We start from the raw sequence: 17,382 nt of genomic DNA, 5'->3' as shown, positions 1-17,382 counted from the left end.
AGCCAAACTGATGCAGCAGACTTGAAATCCAAATTTGAAAAGAAACAGATGGCTGCTTATGTTTACTGCTGTGGCAAACTAATAAAAAACCAGCTTTATTTAAACAACTAAAATTAAATTTAATAGTTACTGAAGTCCAGACTAGCTTGTCACTGTGCAGAGCTTTTACAACCCATAGGAGGTGTGTGGGCTGGTTCTTACCACACAAATAATCGCTTTAGAAATGGTACTGACAGACACTTCCAGGTTCCTGAAGACCTTCAAGAAGTAATAACACTTGCCCACTAAAAGGCAGGTTGGAAATTCTTTTTAAGAAATTCTGTGGGTTTTTTCCCTGAAGCCTCTTGTGTAGCTACTGCTCTTAGCTTGTGTTTTGATTCCAACTTTGTATCAGTGCTGTGGGAATCACTGACTCTTTCCCCCAACTAGACTTTGATATTTATTAATATGAAGATAGCCTGTTAGAAATAGTTGACAGTGGAATCAAATGGGAATTGATATGCTGTTATTTACAGCTCCATTAAAAATAATTCTGGTAAATAAAACATTTGAGTTGTTTCCAGATTAAGATGGTTTTAAGCATATGTTAATGTGATGACGAGAAACTGTTTTGGAAGGTTCCACTAATAAATACACTCTTCTAAGAGGAAAAATAAACTGCTTTTAATATGTGGGGAAAGTTACCCTACATCTTCCAGTTACGTGGTACTGAATAACAAGACTTTGGGTACTTAAAGTGAAAATGCATTAGTAAACTGGATGAATTGATTTTTGACTGTATTGTGTCCCTATTATAAACAAATTAATAACGATATTGTTCCTGTAGATTACCTGTGAATGTGATTTATGTTCAGTATTGCCTATTCTAGTGTGTTTTGGCAATATGAAAACCTGAATGTTTAACAAGAACACAATTTCAAATTAAAGTAATAAATCAGAGTTACTGAAGTAAGGCCTGCAGTATGCCATACTCCTCGATGGACATGGAGAGAGCGGTATTTTGTCCCACATGCATTTGGCAGCAAAAGCCTCTTTATCAGCTACTGTCTTTCCAGTCACGCTTGTGTTCACGTCTTTGCTACATGCTCTGCTGATTACCTTGGAAAAGGGCAATGCTGTAACTGTTCAACTGACCTTTCAGTTTATTTTCTCTTGTGTAATATGAAACATGAGCTAACACAGTCTTAGTCTGCGGATTTCGAGAAAGAAATCTGTCTCTCTACACTTCTGCAGCTTTCTGCTCAAATATGATGGAGTTTCTCTGTAGTTATGTTAATTCAGAAGAACTCCATCAACTTGCTTTAGGTATCATTACAACAGAGAAGCAAATTCTCGTAGCTAAAAGAGGTTTTTTAGTGTACAATTAATACATAATTAAGACTACTTAGCAGAGGGATAGTGAGACAATTACTATTAAATGAAGAAATTTCATATTAAAGTGTTTATTTGATAAATGTTCAGATGTGTGAAACGTAAGTATGCTGCTGGTAAACTTGTTGCTTTGTATACAAAGAAAAAAACATAGAACTCCCATTATTTTGTAATTGCTGTCTTATTTAGACTCTTCACTCATGACTGGGAAACTGTCTTGAGTAATTTAGCAGGTACAGAATATATATATAGCTGCTGTTCCAGAAGATAGTGATACAGCTTAATATCAAAGGTTTTTGGGGGCGTCTCTGTTTTTTTGGGGTGTCTTTTAGTTTAAAAAAAGGTAGCTCTACCTTTTATCTCAACAGAGGGTAAAAGATAAAATGGCTTTCTTGTAGCAAGTGTTAATACTTACATATACACTTGTTCTCTCTTGCTTAAATTGATGTCTCTAGTTTGCTAGGCTTCCGATGGAAAGAAATTGCCTCTTGCTCCTTCTAAACACTAGTAATTTGTAACACTTATACTATGAGGTGCATCCATGTGTTTCTAATAAACTGAAGGGGGTGATAGATGAACAAACATGTGCGGATGTGGGTATGAGAGCCTCTAAATATTGTGGGGAAGGGTGTTTTTAGAAGTGGGATTGATTTAGACAAGTCAGTGGAGCAATTATTACTAAATGTTTGCGTTAAGTTTGCATTTGATACATCTTGTAATCATTCCTTCATTTGGTTCCAAATTGAGCACTGTGTATGTTTGTTATGAAGCTGATGGCAAAAACATTACAGTTGTCAAAGGCTTGTGAAGCCACTAAGTTATCCTAATGCTTAAAGTATGGAAGAGGCTTGCTTCTAGTTCCCTGTATTGTGCAGAAAGTACAGTGCCAGAACTGAAGTCAGCAAATAATCTTCTTATTAAAATACTACTGAAATGTATTTATCTTTCTTAGACTTTGTAGCTTATGTTAGTCTTATGTAGTCTTTGTTAGAAATAGCAACAGCTGGTAGGATGCCAAGAAAAACTCTGTAGTTTCCCTTTGTTTTCTGCCAGTTTTTATGTTTTGTCATGCTCCTATGTACTACGCTGTATGTTGTTGTTAGAGTTTGACTTGCATGTCACTGCACTTGAAATTATTTTGAAAAAAGCTGATGCAGAATCAGTCACTTGTTCTGTATGAATAACTTTCAACAGAGCAAGTGATTACTCATTAAATATCCCCAAGCAAATATTTCTTAATTTTTAAGAAACTGGATTTAGCTTGAGACACAAAGCTGCGTTACCTCTCCATACTGAAATCACGGAACATCCAAAGAGCTGTGAGTCTACATCTGTTTGCTTATGGTGGAAATTGTAAGTAACTACTGAATTAAGGTGTTGTGGGTGCTATTACATTTCTTTTTTTTAAACTGCTTCTGCTTCCGCTTCCAATATTACACATTTATTCTAGTTGTAGAGAAGTTGAAAGGACACTCAAATTAATGCATTTACTTGAAGGAGCTTTTTGGATGTAGCTATTGAAAGAGCCACTATGTTCATGGGATTCAGCACCTTTACTTTTAGTGTGCAAAAAGACAAAATTAAATGATCATCTCTTTCTGGATCTCTGTAAACATCAGCCATTGCTATCTCGTATGTCTAGAGCATATCTCTCAGAATTCTTCCAACACTTCAAAGGTTACATGTGTTCAGATGTTGTTTAATCTATTTAAATGTTTATTAAAAAGATTACCTGAGTGGGACAAGACTTTTCTATGCATAAAGTGCAAGTCTATAATCTAAAACTATAAAGCTGATCTGCTGTTCTGAAGTAGTTGTACCTACCTGAGGTTTACTGTGCCTTTACTTGCTATTTTCCTTAAGTGTGATTACTTTGTGTAATACTCTGAATAGCCAAATGAAAAATGAGTAAAGGGAGGTGGAGAAAATAATGAAATAAAATCCAAGGCTTCTGTTCTGATACACTTTTGCTAGTGATGAATGGGGTTGAAGAAGCAACTGCAAACAGGAATTTGCTTCTGCTGCATAATTCTAGTTCAGCATGGTCTGATGCATTTGATTTGTTGGACTGCAGAAGTTTGCTTTAGGAAGAACTTGATGGGTCCTACTCCTATCTTCCTTCACTCCATCCCCTTATCAGCTGAATGAGGGCGGTTTAAGGGAACTAACTACAGAGTAAAGGAGCAGATGAGAATCAGGGACTGTGCACTGGCTTTGGTGTCAGTGAAAGTGTTTGTAACTGCATCTTCAAAGTGATAGGAGCAATATTAGAAAAAGTAATTTGTGAACAGCCCGGTGTTCTTTATTTGGAAATATTCAGAGGTGTTGCATCTACATTTTCAATTTCTATTTTCATCTTTTCATTTCCTTTTTTTCTTCTATGAAGTGGTAGGAGTCACAGCAGGAATAGAAGTGGGTATTATTAGTGATAATTGTTTCAAGATTGTCTAGCTTCATATTCCCACATGTTTCTCCTTTGACTAACTTGAAAGAAACTAATTCTACTCTGGCTTTCCAGGAAATCCCAATGAGCGCAGCACAGTCTTTATCAGAGACCTTACAGCTGTGCTTCATGAGATGGCAGCTACCACTTCTGTGATTTACACATGGTGGTTAAAGATACCTGTTGCACACAGTGGACTGCAGTGTGGAGATCAAAGAGCTTGTGCCCCTGATCCAGTGAGCCTGGACCATGTGGCTCTGTATTGATACAGCGGAGGCAGGAATGCCTATTTTACAGGCAGGCTCTATGAAATGCCACAGCATGTTACTTGTTGAATTTGACTAGTTACTCAGCATTCTGGCAGACCATAGGGGAGTCTGTTTTTATAACATAGTTTTCTGAGCAAGTTTTACTGCTGCAGATGAACACTCTGACTAGATGCATAGTGGTAAAAGCTGCTTAAGTACAGAAGTCTATGACCTAAGTGTTAACATCACATCTTCAGATTCAAAAAGAGTTCCTCCTCTTCCATAGCTATCAAGTTTTTTGCAGAAGTAGTTACTGTTTACATGTTCAGTGTAGGCACTTAGACAATATCTATCACTGCTAGTTGATATCAGCATTGAAGATTTTTGGACATCGTTTTCTAAGTAATGGGCTGCCTGTGATATCAAGAGGAGAACTGTAGCTCCTGAGCCTTTCTGATATCAAATTCAAAACCAGCTGTTAATCCTTTCTGATATTCCTGCAGTAGACTATCAGTACTAAAATCAGCAATATTCAATTCCTTATTTGCCAAATTTCAAAATGTGTCTTTATTTAAATAATACATCATTATTGAAAAATAAGACTTCCAAAATTGTGACAGTTTATTCCTCATCCTATAGAGAAGTAATTTGTAAATGGCATTATATTAGTGAAAGCGTGGTGCATCTACACTAGTGACTTGATTTTTCTTTTTCTTAGTTTTTTGACCCTTTTGATCATCTGTGGGGATCATAGAGTGGATTTATACCAAAACAGGGAATGTTTTGATGGTCTGTGCACATCAGTAGGTGAATGAGTTTCACACTGCCCAACTTTTTTTCCCTACCACTGGCCTCAGTCTTGCCACACTGTGAGACTGAGCTTCATTCAACAATTCTGAAGACAGCGTGCAATCTCAATATTGCTCCAGAGATGGTTTGCATTCTTGTGAAAAAGACGTACAAATGCTTTAAAATCAAAAACCCCAAACTAAAAATGCTCAGAGAAGTTGGTGGAGCCCTGTTCTTTACCCCTTAATATTATGACTGGAAAACTGCAGGAGAATTTCAGGTCAGCGTATTTTGGAGCAGAGTATGCTGGTATGTTAGCCCTCAAACAGAGCTGCTGTGGTGGAGTTGTAAGGAAGATCCTACGATTTCAGTGAAGCATTGTAGCAGTTTTCTAGACATAGTAATAAGTGTGTGGGGGATCCAAGGCAGTTCAGAAAGTGGAGTTCAGAAATTTCAGTAACTTTGTGCATACTGTTGTTTGTGATAATGTCAGTGATGGTAAAAGACACAATCTGATGGCCTCTTTGCTTTCTTATTCCCTGTTTTACTGTAATACTGATAAAGCTTTTTCTGTGTCAGGGAAGAGTGGAAGGTTGAAAGTAAGAGGCAGCATTCCCCTTGGAGGCTTTAGGATTAAGCTGATAAATAGGATAAGTGGTATCTCAAAATCCAAACCAGTTTTTTTTAAGATTTGTTGTTTAAATGAGGAGGAAGGGGGGGGGAACAAATTATTTTTCCCTTTCTGCTTTTATCTTTTAGTCTTTCCACCACCTACATTGGAAGAAATGTAAAGAAATGTAACACACTTAAGTAGCCGAGAGTTTATTTTCTTTTCTTTTGGACTGTAGCTTCATTTTTAACACAGACATTATTGTAAATGTTTGTATTTATTGGAAAACGGGAGTATTTGGCTGCAGAGAGTACCTTATTGGGCATTTTCTTTCATATCCTTTTCCCTTTGGTATTTGCAGAATTGGGCTTTCCATATGGACACCAGATACCATTATCAGTCTCTCTTCTATTTGCTTTCATGTTTTGAGTAAATTAACATTAATACTGGGGCAATATTGTGGAAATACATTGACATGAAAGCAGGTGTGGACAAAAAGAATGTAAAACATTAATTGCTCCTAAAATCAGCAACATGAGCAGAAGAGGGACTAAAATAATTGATTTCAGTGTTGATACCACAGGTCTTAAAATAAGCTGATTTGACCGTTCTATAGGCTGCAATAACTACAACTTTATAAAAAGGCATGAGAATGGGCATAAAAATACGCTGAAGTTTTGCAGCCATCTTGTAGTTCAGCAGCAGATTGATTAAATGAGGGTGTTTTGTATGCTGCTAAGGCCTTTTTGGTTATGCCAGTTTCTGTTTAGATTACTGTGATGCCTAAGAAACTAAAGCTTATCTGGTTAAATCTAAAGGTTTAAAATATTAGAATACCTTTTTGTCATTTTACAAGGTGGTCACAAAGGAGGAGTTAGTACCTCTGGTTGCTTGGAAGAATAAAGGCCTGAAGGCTTTATGTTGGAGCCCTAATTCAGTATTCTGACTTGCCATCAGACTTCTTCAGTAGTCTGCCAAAAGTCTTATTTCACTAAGGCAGTCGACTTTGAGGAGGAAGTGGAGGCTTAATTTTTATTCTTATGCTCCATATTGAAGCTACTAATTTTAATGTATGTCTAAGACTTTTAATGTGATCAATAGCTGAATGGAGTCAGTGGTGGTAGGAACGGCAGCATCAGGAGGGTTTTGTACATCATGGTTACCGAATAAATAGGTTATCTCTTTGGATGAGAAATGTATAGCTTTGCATTGAACTGAAAGATTTCAGGTCATCTTTTTCTCTAATAATCGTATACTTCTACTGTATGAGTTTTAGGTCTCTGGCTATCTGTAAAACAAAATATTTGTGGGTGTTGTACTTGATAAATTGAGGAATAGGTTCTCACATGAAATGTAAACCCTTGAAGTTGTTACTGAGTTAATTTTGTCTTTGCTGCTTCACTATGAAGCTTACTTTATTGGCAAGATACTTGCTTTCCAGATAGCCATTATACTAATTCATGTTTGATGTTTTAATCCTGCTTCTATGGAAAGTCAGCCAATTCCTACACTTCTATTGTAAGGGTTTAAACAAAGCTGTGTATAAAGCATGGGATTTAAAGCAATGCTGTGTTACAAATTATGAATGTAACAATAGGAAGAGACTGTTGTGACCCTGTTTCAAATGATGTTTACAATTACCAGCATTTCACAGTGAAATAGTGGTAGAGGAGGGGTAAAATGCTGGTGTAAAAGTATGATTCTGTTAGCAAATGTCTTGTTTCGAGCCAGGTATATGCATGCTTGGGGGAATGCGAAGACTCTAAAGTATGTTTCCAGTAAGTCTGAAGAACAGAAGTAACTTTAGCATTTCAGTTTTAAAACCCATTGGTCTGTTAATAGAGGTGAGATCAATGCATATGGGACTTGAATTGAAAAGCTTGTTTTTTCCATTACAACTCCAGGAGCAAGGAATACATCAAAGAGCAGGCCTCTTCTGCTCTCCGCACTTCTTGTGTGTGGTGGTGAACCTGACTGTAGTAAGGGACGTGATGTACAGCTTTTTACAGTTACTCCAGACCCTCCCTACCTGAAGTTCTGTGGATGCAGCTGTTGCTCTACTTATTTTTTTGGTCCCAGTTTTTACCTTGTAATCCTCTTCAGTGTCAACTGTAATGCAGGGAGGTAGAAAAATCTTAAAAGGCTTTGCAGTCACTCATTAAGTTGTGAAGACTTGAAAAGTATGAAGGCAGAACTCAGCCTTTTGTCCTGAATCGTAGCTCTGCATGCTGTTGACTCTCTTCACATGTCCAGAATTTTAAAAGATTGTCTCACCTTTGAAAGGTGTCCTATGTGTCCAGAATCTGTCTGACTATATGTACGTCATGTGAGTCTATAATGCATAACTGAACATCACATAACTTTCAGTGCTAAGAGGGGATGATGAAATGCAGTCTCATTAACCTAATGTCCACCTCTCCTCTTCTAACACTTATATTCTGTTAGCGATCAGTAGAAATCTTTGAAATTAGTTGAACAAAAAACTTTTTCCTGTCATTCTTGTGTGTAATCCTGGGGTTCCAGTTTGGAAGCTAAAAATGTTTAAAAAGCTTCAGTAAAGCAGAAATGAAACCCAAAATTTCTGTGAAAGCAAAACCCTAAGTTTCCGAAATCCACATCATGAGCATGCACTTAACTGAATCCTTTCCTTTAAAGCAGCAACAGGATACAGAACTATGCTTCTGCTGTTTTACAAGACCTTCTATGACAGGTAACCTTATTCTGTGTCCAGATGTGTTTCATCTCCTGAGATGAGTTTTTAGAATAGTTCACAGCACAAGTAATTGATCCATTTCAAAAGCTAGTGGGTTTTTCATGAACTTTCAGCAAACTGCAATTCTGTATTTGGTAATTTCGCAAGGTGGTTAAAAAAATTTAAAACTGAACGCTTTCTAGAATATAATTTAAAAACAATTATGGAGAGCACTAGTTGTTTCAATAATCATGATTTCTGCAATGGTGATGCGGCAGTAAAAGCTGAATTAACTTGCTCTATCAAAAGTAATGTGCTTATGTACAAATTGAACGAGCATTTGTACTCTGTGTACATGATGTATTACTTGTTCAAAATCTGTCCTATATAAAAAGCTATTACTGTAATAATGCTTTATATTCCTGATCAAAAACTTTTCTAATCTGCTTCCTTGACCCCTGTCCTCCAAAAGGAATTGTTTTTATTGAGCATGTAATCTTGCGCACTGCTGTTGCAAAGAGACTAGCCTTTTATACAGTAATACTTACGATCACTTCACATATTAAGTGTTGCAGTCTCTTTGTTTACCTAAACTTTGGATTTACTGAAAGGAAAAAATTGAAACAGTAGATGTACTCTTAGTGCTTCTGTAACAAGAATCCAGAGCTTACCGTGATTTTTCCCAAAGACGTAAATTGTATAATTGCTTTCTGAAAGTCCATTTTCATTTCTCCCATCCCATAAACCCACTCTTAAATGCTGAACTTGTTTGCTGTTTATTTCTTTGGAATGAGATGAATGGGTTTGATTCCCCTTTCCTAGGGAGGACTCACTGAGAAAGAGCAGTAGGCAGTCAGCATGTGTGTGCCTCTAGGTTATACGAAGCTTATCATGCCTTTTTCTTTTCTGCACAGAGATTTCCATCCTTCTCTGACCTGCTGTTCTTCTGTGTTAATAAATCTATCCTCTCCAGCTTTCAAAGATTTGTATGACTGACTTTTGTTTAAAGATGAAGCTTACCACTTCTCCTGCATCTTCCTGAATGTGGGAAATAGCACATCCAGCCAAAGATGTTCTTAAAGCTGTGAAAATGTGTTTGTACCAAGTATGGGGGGAAAACCAGATTAATTTTAAGGAGATAACCTATTCCAAAACACCTTCTATATTTTAAATGTGTCAAATTGATTGCTTTGGTTAGATCTTTTCTGGAGTTAAAACAGTTACCTGTAGCATTTACAAAAGGGTTCCTGCGTCAGCTGCAGTGGAACTAGTTAAAAATAATACATGTGACAGGCAGCAATTTTGAAACAGCTTGTGTATAGTTGAGAAATTGGAATTTGCAGATGGCACTGTGTTCTTGTATAATATAACCGATACATTTTAAAGGAAGGCGTAAGACTTTAAAAAAGCTATGCAAATCAAAATACTCTTTTCTTCAAGGAGAACCCTTCAATAATGGAGTGATTTTGCCTTTATCAGATGTCATGTGTTGAACTTCTGAGGCTGTTTGTGACTTGCTCTGTGTTTCTGTATTTAAACTTTTTTATATAAATCTTTCTGTAATTGCAGTTAGTTAAAACTTCAGTCAGTCAACCAGGTTTGTGTATATATGTAATACACTTATGCTTGGGAATCTGACAAAATATTCTCCCTGAAGTACTATAAATGAAATTGATTATCAGAGCAGTAGTAGTTAGTAATATACTTCTGGGGATTATACCCATGAGCAAATTTTAAAGGAGTGATGCAGGTGGATGGGCAAGAAGTTATAAATGTATTTGCTATAGTGTGTCCTGAGGCATTTTTCAAATCTTGCCATCTTTAAAGGTGAGCATCAGTTTTCATAATAAAAACTTGCTGGGAGATTAACCTTGGAAGTAGTGATAGTACTAAAAATTAATATAAGTAATGTTATTTTACCTTAACCAGTAAATAGACATTTTAATCCTCTACTTTGAACTAATTAAGGGCCAATTCTAAAACAAAACTGTAAAAGAAATCAGAGCAGTGTTTTAAGTACTGACACTGCAGACAGGCTACTTCTCCTTTCTGTTTTTGTTGTTGTTTTTTTTTCTTTTTAAACCAACAAGGTATCACCCCATAGTGCTGTTCTGGTTCTTTACTGTTTATTTCCTTTTTTGAAAAGACAGTAAGTGTAGTAAGGCAGACAGGTTGTTCTTGCTGGGTTTCTTATTAGTTTTTATACATTTCAGAGGATTCCTTTCCATTTATGGAGAACACAAACACTTTTCTAGTTCACATTGAAGATGTCTTATTTAAAACAAAAACCCCATACAGGTAGCACTAATAAACTTCTCAGTCGAAGCTTTTAGCTGTGCTTCTTCACAGAACACCTCACAGCTGAGGAGTCCAAGTTGGCCTTCTCATTTATATTGTGCACCTGATGTGTGTTTCTTGAATTGATGGGAGCTTCTTGGAGAAAACATAGCAAAATATATAAAAAAAAATGCCCAAACAAAAAAACACCACCACCACCACCAAAAACTACAAAAAACCCACCCCAAAACAAGAACAAAAATACCCAAAACGAAACACAACCAACCAACTGCAAGCTGTTAGTAGTAAAATAAGTCTTTAAATTAGAAGTTTAGGCTGTTCCATGTCCTACTGGGGTAGGCAGCATATGGGCCAAATAATTACTTCCATGAAGTGGTAATTTTGTTTTCCAAATCGTTACAGTGTCAGGGAACTGCAGAGCTTGCTGATGGTCACTGTAGAGAATCTGCCAAAGGAACTGCTTTCTGCAAATGCCAGACTACTTTCTCCATACTTACTATAAGCTGCACTGCAAACTTTTCAGTGTTCTGAGATTTGTCTATTAAAATTGTCTGTGAGAGATGTAGCAGGGCTATACAATTCTCCCTAGGAGGCCTATGTCGGATATTAATAAGGTGGAAGAAAAAGTGCTAGGCTGTTCAGAGTGTGAAGTTCCCCTGTTGTGTGGTAATACTGTGATTTCTTGACTGCCACTGAGGAGTTGTAGTCTTAGATTTAAAGTGCAAACTGTTCCTATAAAGAAGAGAAATACAGACAAACGTGAAGATTGCAACTTTGCACTGTGTAACAACCATGGAAAAATTGAATGGTTTGTATTTGATGTTTTTTCTGTTTCTATAGAGAAGAGTGAATCCGATATTGTAGTCTTAGGACACAGTGTGTCTCGCTTAATGTGGGTTTTTTTATGTTCTTACACCTGTTAATGTAAGAAAGGCACTTACTAAACTTTCTAAAAAATCTTATCTATTTTCATTGAAAGGTATTCTCTGTTTTATAACCGCTTGAAGAACATTGAGGAAAATGAAGGAGGCCTTGATAAATTTTCAAAAAGTTACAAAACCTTTGGAGTTAACCAATTGGTGGATGGTGGAATATATTGCAAAGAGTGGGCACCAGGAGCAGAAGCAGTGTTTCTCGCAGGTGACTTCAGTAAGTATTTTTAGGAATATTTATCCTCTCCTGTACTGTGTTTTAGATCAATAATCTTTTTGCTTAAAGACAATTTTGTAGCAATGATAAAATTCTGGTAGTAAAAATGTATGTAGTGGCTGGCTGGTGTAGCGACATTTTGTAACTTAAACTAATAATCTTCTCTACATTGCAATAGCCTAAGAACATAGGTGTTTCTATTGTGTGGTCAGTATTCTGTATATCTATTTATTATTCTTTTTAATACCCATAAGGCAGTGCGTTGTCTAAAGAATCTGGCTTGATCACCTTGCAGCTTTAGGCTGAATGTGTCTAAGCTGCCTGAGGTTCTTCCTAAAGCTCTACACTTAGGCTTCTATAAAACTGTATGCAGAGAAGGAGAAACAAGAGTGGAATAATTTGCTTTATCTATGACTAGCAAGTAACAGCAGTGTTGTCCGAGGCCCTTTGAAATGCCCACTAATCATGACAGTGTAGACAAGTCTCGCTGGAAACCAGTAACCTAAAATCAAACTAAACTACTTATGGAATAGTAGGTGCTGTTCTGTTTTTGAGGGGTGGAGAAGGAAGAATGTTAGCAGAACAGGAAGGTGGGAAGATTACGTGGAGGAATTGCATTGCTTACTGTAAGCACTGGGAAGATGTTGATTCACTTAGAACTTGAGAGAAATGGATTTGTTCCTCATTCAGAAGGCTAGCTACACTCAAATTGGGTTCTGCAAATTCTTAAATGGAAGTCACATGCATTTTTGCTCTTAAATCCTGCAATACTAATTCCACTCTCTCCTTTTTGTTTGGGATCTTTCATTCTGTTTTTTCCTTTCACCTCTCTACTCTATCCCTTCTGCAGGGTTAGGTATTAGTTCATCTGAATTGGGACTTGATCTGTGAAATGACTTTGTTCATTTAACTGCATTTCAGAAGTACGCAGTGTTATTTATCCAACTTTTGTTTTGCAGGAATACTTATCTGGTGAATGTTCAGCGTATGTATTTATATTACAAAAAAAGTATATGAGGCAGTTAACTTTTTATTTAAGTAGAAGTAGTTAAATATTGAGTTTTCCTTCTTCCTTACCCCTGTTTGAGAAAACTATTAAAGGGGCAAACTCTGTACTTGAGGAAGGAAGTCATGAACTTGAAATTGTATGTGCTTATATCACTTTAAAAATGATAAGACTCATTACGTATGCTATTAGCTGTAGTATCGGTGGTGCTTTCTAAAGTACTATGGTTAAGCTTCTGTAAAAATGTGCACAGTAATAAATAAATAAATGGACTACCCTCGCAGTGTTTTCCAGATCCATTGTTAAGATTTTTTCCAATGGTTCATAGCAAACAGTACCTTTTTTAGTACTGTTTTTTCAATAGTCTCAAGATCAATAATACACCTAGAATAAGCAAGTGTTTAAATATTCGTGTTATGCTTCAGTTTCCAAATATCAGTGTCACAAAAAGCATCTATTTTAATTGTCAGCAACTTGTATTTTCTTTTTTTAAGAACTCAATGGCAGGGCGTGTGTCCACTGTTCACTGTGATAATTTGAGTCTGTAGACAACGATTATTTTTAGAAAAATCTCTTGTTTTTAATGCAGAAGACAAACAGAAAAGTTAGTACAACACTGTTTTCAACCATGGTCCTGTTTGGTAGGGTTAAGCTAGTGAATGATAAGGTAGCTTTCCTTGAAATACTCTGGTTTTGTTTTTTGAATAGAGATTGATTAGTGCAGTAGTTCAATTTTAGTATGGGGAACCAAATATGTCCTTTGATTCAAAACTGAATAATGAATCACGAGTATAGTACACCCACTGCTAGATTATAGTCATACCAGCTATCGGTACTGACTGCAAGACAGCTAAAGGAGGATGTCTTAATAGCTCAACTTGATATATATAAACACACAGAAAATTCTCTTCCTTACCGCCTCTTCTACTCCCTACAATCCCCCCACCCATTGCTCAAGATTTTTGTGATGGATATAATAATCTTTAAGTTAAATTACTCAACAGTGTTGAAGACTAGAATACGTTTGTTTTAAATATGTATTTTAATAGATAGCCATTTAAAAAACAGACTTATTGATTATTAATTACACTAATTAATAATTAATTTATTAATTAAATTAATAACTACTATTTAAAAAAGAGGATATAACTTGTAAATTGGCTTGGCAGGTTGGGGGGGAAATACACGTGTATCAAACACAGTAGCTAAAAGCTGCAATGGTTTTCTAAACTCTACTCCATTTAAAATATTTAACATAATACATCATATGAATCAGAAATTTAGGACTAATATCTTAGAGTAGCTGTATCTAGATGTTAACGAAATGCAGCAGTGAGAAGTCAAAAGACCGAAAAAAACACCTCACTGTAATGTGGAAAAACTGCATTTGTCCTATATATCACATTCATCAGTCATAGTAAAGTATTCGTTCCCAAAGGGGAAGATAATGTACTCTGAAAGCCTAGAGGAATGGAAGACTGTCATTCCATTCAGATGAGCTTTAATAGTATCCTGATGAGAAATTGGGTTACAAAAGCCTAAGATTTAGATTCAGGTTACTACAGATGTGTTTAATTAAAACTGAATCCCTTTAACCTTTCCTTAAGGTTTTCAAGCAGGTTAAAGTCTCGAACTAAATTTATGATTATATTGTATTTAAATTGAATATCAGGATTGTTTTTAATAAGAATCTTTTTTTATAAAACTCAACTTTTTATAAAAAGAACTGTAATTGAACCATTTGAGAGTGAAGTTGGAAGTATACAAAGAAACAAACATGGAACTTAAATGACAGCAGCTCTTTCAGTTTTAAACTGAAATATGATGTCATAATATAAAAACAGTTCATGCTTTTTTAGTTCTCGTGTAGGGAGATGGATAGCAATGTTTTCTCATACTGTTTTACTTAATACTATGGTGTTGTCTGTGAGTCTTTTAGATGTGCGATGGAAATACACAAGAAATGACTCAAAATATTGGTCTCTGATAATTAATCTGATAAGTTTTTGAGGATCAAAAGCTAGTAAAAACTAACATGGCAAGTGCAGGCGGTGTTACAGAGAACTTAAACTTCTTTCATAGTTCATGCTTAAGCTGATAGTTGATAATATGAACTGTGCTTGATAAACATGAATAATTTATTTCTGTAAATGTATACATGTGAAGCCTCAGTCTTGCAAATGTAGCTTTTTGTGAATGACTGTTGTGCTTTATAAATAAAAGCTTTGATATTAAGGTATTTTTGACCCAAATAGTGGTATTTTTGTACCTCCTTCTGAGACACCCGTAACGAATGGTGTAGCTGCTATTCATAGAATAATTGTTAGTACTGCTGTGCATTCTGGAAAAAAGCTAGAATCTAGTAATAGCACACAAATCTGTATTTGGATTGGAGAATGAAAAACATAAATTCAAGAATCGCAATACTTTCAGAGTTCTCTTTGTCTCTTCTTTGAAACTCCATAATTGGAGAGAAAAAGATATTAAATCTGTTGGTGTTCTGGTACGATGCTTTACTTTTTCTGAAAGGTATTGAATGAACGTTCAAAAACATTAAGATTTGTCAATTAGTACTGTTAGCCGCTCAGTAAATCAAGTGGATGAGGCAGTTAACTGAATTTCTGATACTAGAGGCAGTATCAACATTATAGCTACCTTAAAGAACTCTCAGTGATAGCACACTGAATATTTTATTTGCATGCTGTATTGCTGAGGAACTTGGTGACTACTGACACTTTATTGTTACTTTACAATCCACTATTTCAAAATAAGTCAGTGAACTGCCGAGTTTTGAGGGTAACCCATGAAACCTTTTTGGCAATTAGAACACTCAAAATGGTATTTGGCTATGCAGAGACTTAGTAGGTTATCTTTAAACAATATTTTAATTAAAAAAAAAATGTTACTGGCATTAAGAACCTTGAAAGAGTAAGCATGTGTATGCTAATTTGGAAGTCAGTATTTGATATAATACATTGTTATACTTGTGATTTCTGTTCTTTAGTTCCTTCTTTTCCTCGTCTTCCCTTCTCTCCCTCCCAGCTAACGTTGGATCTAAAATGTTGATCACTCTGGAGTGTCTCTTTGTTTTGGTTTCTGCTTCCTTTTTCTTGCAGTAGTGGGGAAGGCTTCTGCTGGGGCTGGAGGATGAAGGGGAGGGTGCGGTGGTTGGTTTTGGGGGCAGTTTTATTTATTATTTAAACTCTGACAGGCTTCCTTCAGGGTGAAGGAAGGGGAACTTAAACCACTACCCTCATAATTTGGATATCTGACAGTTGATTGGAAACTTTTCATATCTTAGAATGATTTTTTTTTTTTCCCCAGACTTGACTCAACCTTTTACCTAAATGGAGCTTAGGTACTACTATGATATACTGAACTTCTTACTACTTTCTTCAAAGCTTTTCATAGAAGAAGACCTAGATTTCACAAGTTAAGTCAAACAGTACTATACTTCTGTGGCTGCAGACAACTGAAGGCAGTAGACTGAAGTATAAGCTGTTATTAATATCCAGGGAGACGTCCTATCTGAGAAGTAATGACATTTGGGTTTATGTCAGTGTTTGAGCTGTTTAATCACTTTTTAAGCAGATTATGTTAATGACCCTGCTATTGAGCTGTTGGAAATTTGGCAATGTATAAGGAAGACAACCTAATAGGCCACTATGTAGAACTGTTTAGTGTCCTTAAAGAATCTCTCCACTTATGTTCTGATTTCATATTCCAAGCAAATGGTATAAAAGTATCTTTTGAGATAGTGGGATTTTGATGCCTCTTCACTTGTCTGAACTGCTGTTTGGTATCTTTTCCTCAAGGAAGATGTGTGAATGCTTGCTGGACTCTGTATTCTTTGAGCATCTTTCAGTTGATCAGAATTAGATGGAATGTAGAAATATGATTGCTCTGAGATGATTTTATTGCACTTTAGAATTCAACCTCACTTCATGAAGTTTTTTCAGTTTTGAAAAAATAATTACAAGATAGCAGTAATGTATCAGCACTTACATTGGAACAGGTGAATGGTTTGGTCAATATGCAAAAAGTACTCCTTTCGTCTCTGTGAAGCAAGAGGACTATTGACTTCTGATATGAAACTCCAAGTTAAGCCATGAGCCTCAGAGCTGTATGCCTTCCAATACTTGCCAATATATACTTGCCAATGTAGAAATAAAACCAGGTGCTGGAAGAAGTCAATTTATAGTTTAGCTGGAAGAACTGCATTTTAATTGATTTTTAGTGATAAATAGTAGAACCAAAGCCATTATAGCTTTGAATTTAGTTCTAGATTAAAGCTTAGTTCATGATTCTTTGATGCTAAAGGTGCAGTTCTAAGCAAGAAGTTCCCTTGTGCCTTGTGTTTCTGACATAGGATGTAATATTTAAATAGTTGGCTGGTTTTGGAAGATCTAATCACAGATGAGAGAAACTAAAAATACCAGGCTATTCAAAATGTCTTCCAGGTTGGATTAAGACATATCTGGAGCCTGAACTTCTGTGTAGAAACTCTTGTCTTGTGTATGGCTAATGGGATTTATGTGCTGGTGTCCTTTTTCGTAAAACTTATTCAAGCTGATTATTTGAGAAGACTACCAGCAGAAGTCTCAGTCTTTTTCTGTTTGTAGCTATCGACAGAGTTCTTAAGTCCCTGTTCTCAAAGTAAGATATTTCTTCTTGTCCTTATATCTTCAACTTTTGAATAGTCTGCTATTCGGTTTTTGGTTGTGGGGTTTTTTAAGGTGGTGGTTTTTTTCCCCTCTAGGCCTTTTTGGCTATGTT

At 36.0% G+C, this 17,382-nt stretch overlaps 1 protein-coding gene across 4 annotated transcripts in view; it reads left to right on the top strand.

Moving 5' to 3' along the window:
• The window catches only part of GBE1 (1,4-alpha-glucan branching enzyme 1), a 163,229-nt gene that overhangs the window by 24,562 nt on the left and 121,285 nt on the right, over positions 1-17,382 (top strand). For 2 of the 4 annotated variants that reach the window (XM_054191322.1, XM_054191315.1), the window contains exon 2: positions 11,431-11,600. The exons of 1 other annotated variant lie outside the window; for it this stretch is intronic. In XM_054191322.1, the coding sequence (XP_054047297.1) occupies positions 11,431-11,600 (170 nt within the window). Of the gene's footprint in view, positions 1-7,555; positions 8,172-11,430; positions 11,601-17,382 lie in introns of those variants that run through there. One more of the 4 variants, XM_054191327.1, reaches the window with a different exon arrangement.

The sequence above is a fragment of the Rissa tridactyla genome, chromosome 1 (genome assembly GCF_028500815.1).
Source record: "Rissa tridactyla isolate bRisTri1 chromosome 1, bRisTri1.patW.cur.20221130, whole genome shotgun sequence".
Lineage (NCBI taxonomy): Eukaryota > Metazoa > Chordata > Aves > Charadriiformes > Laridae > Rissa > Rissa tridactyla.
This window is presented reverse-complemented; position numbering and strand designations above follow the sequence as displayed.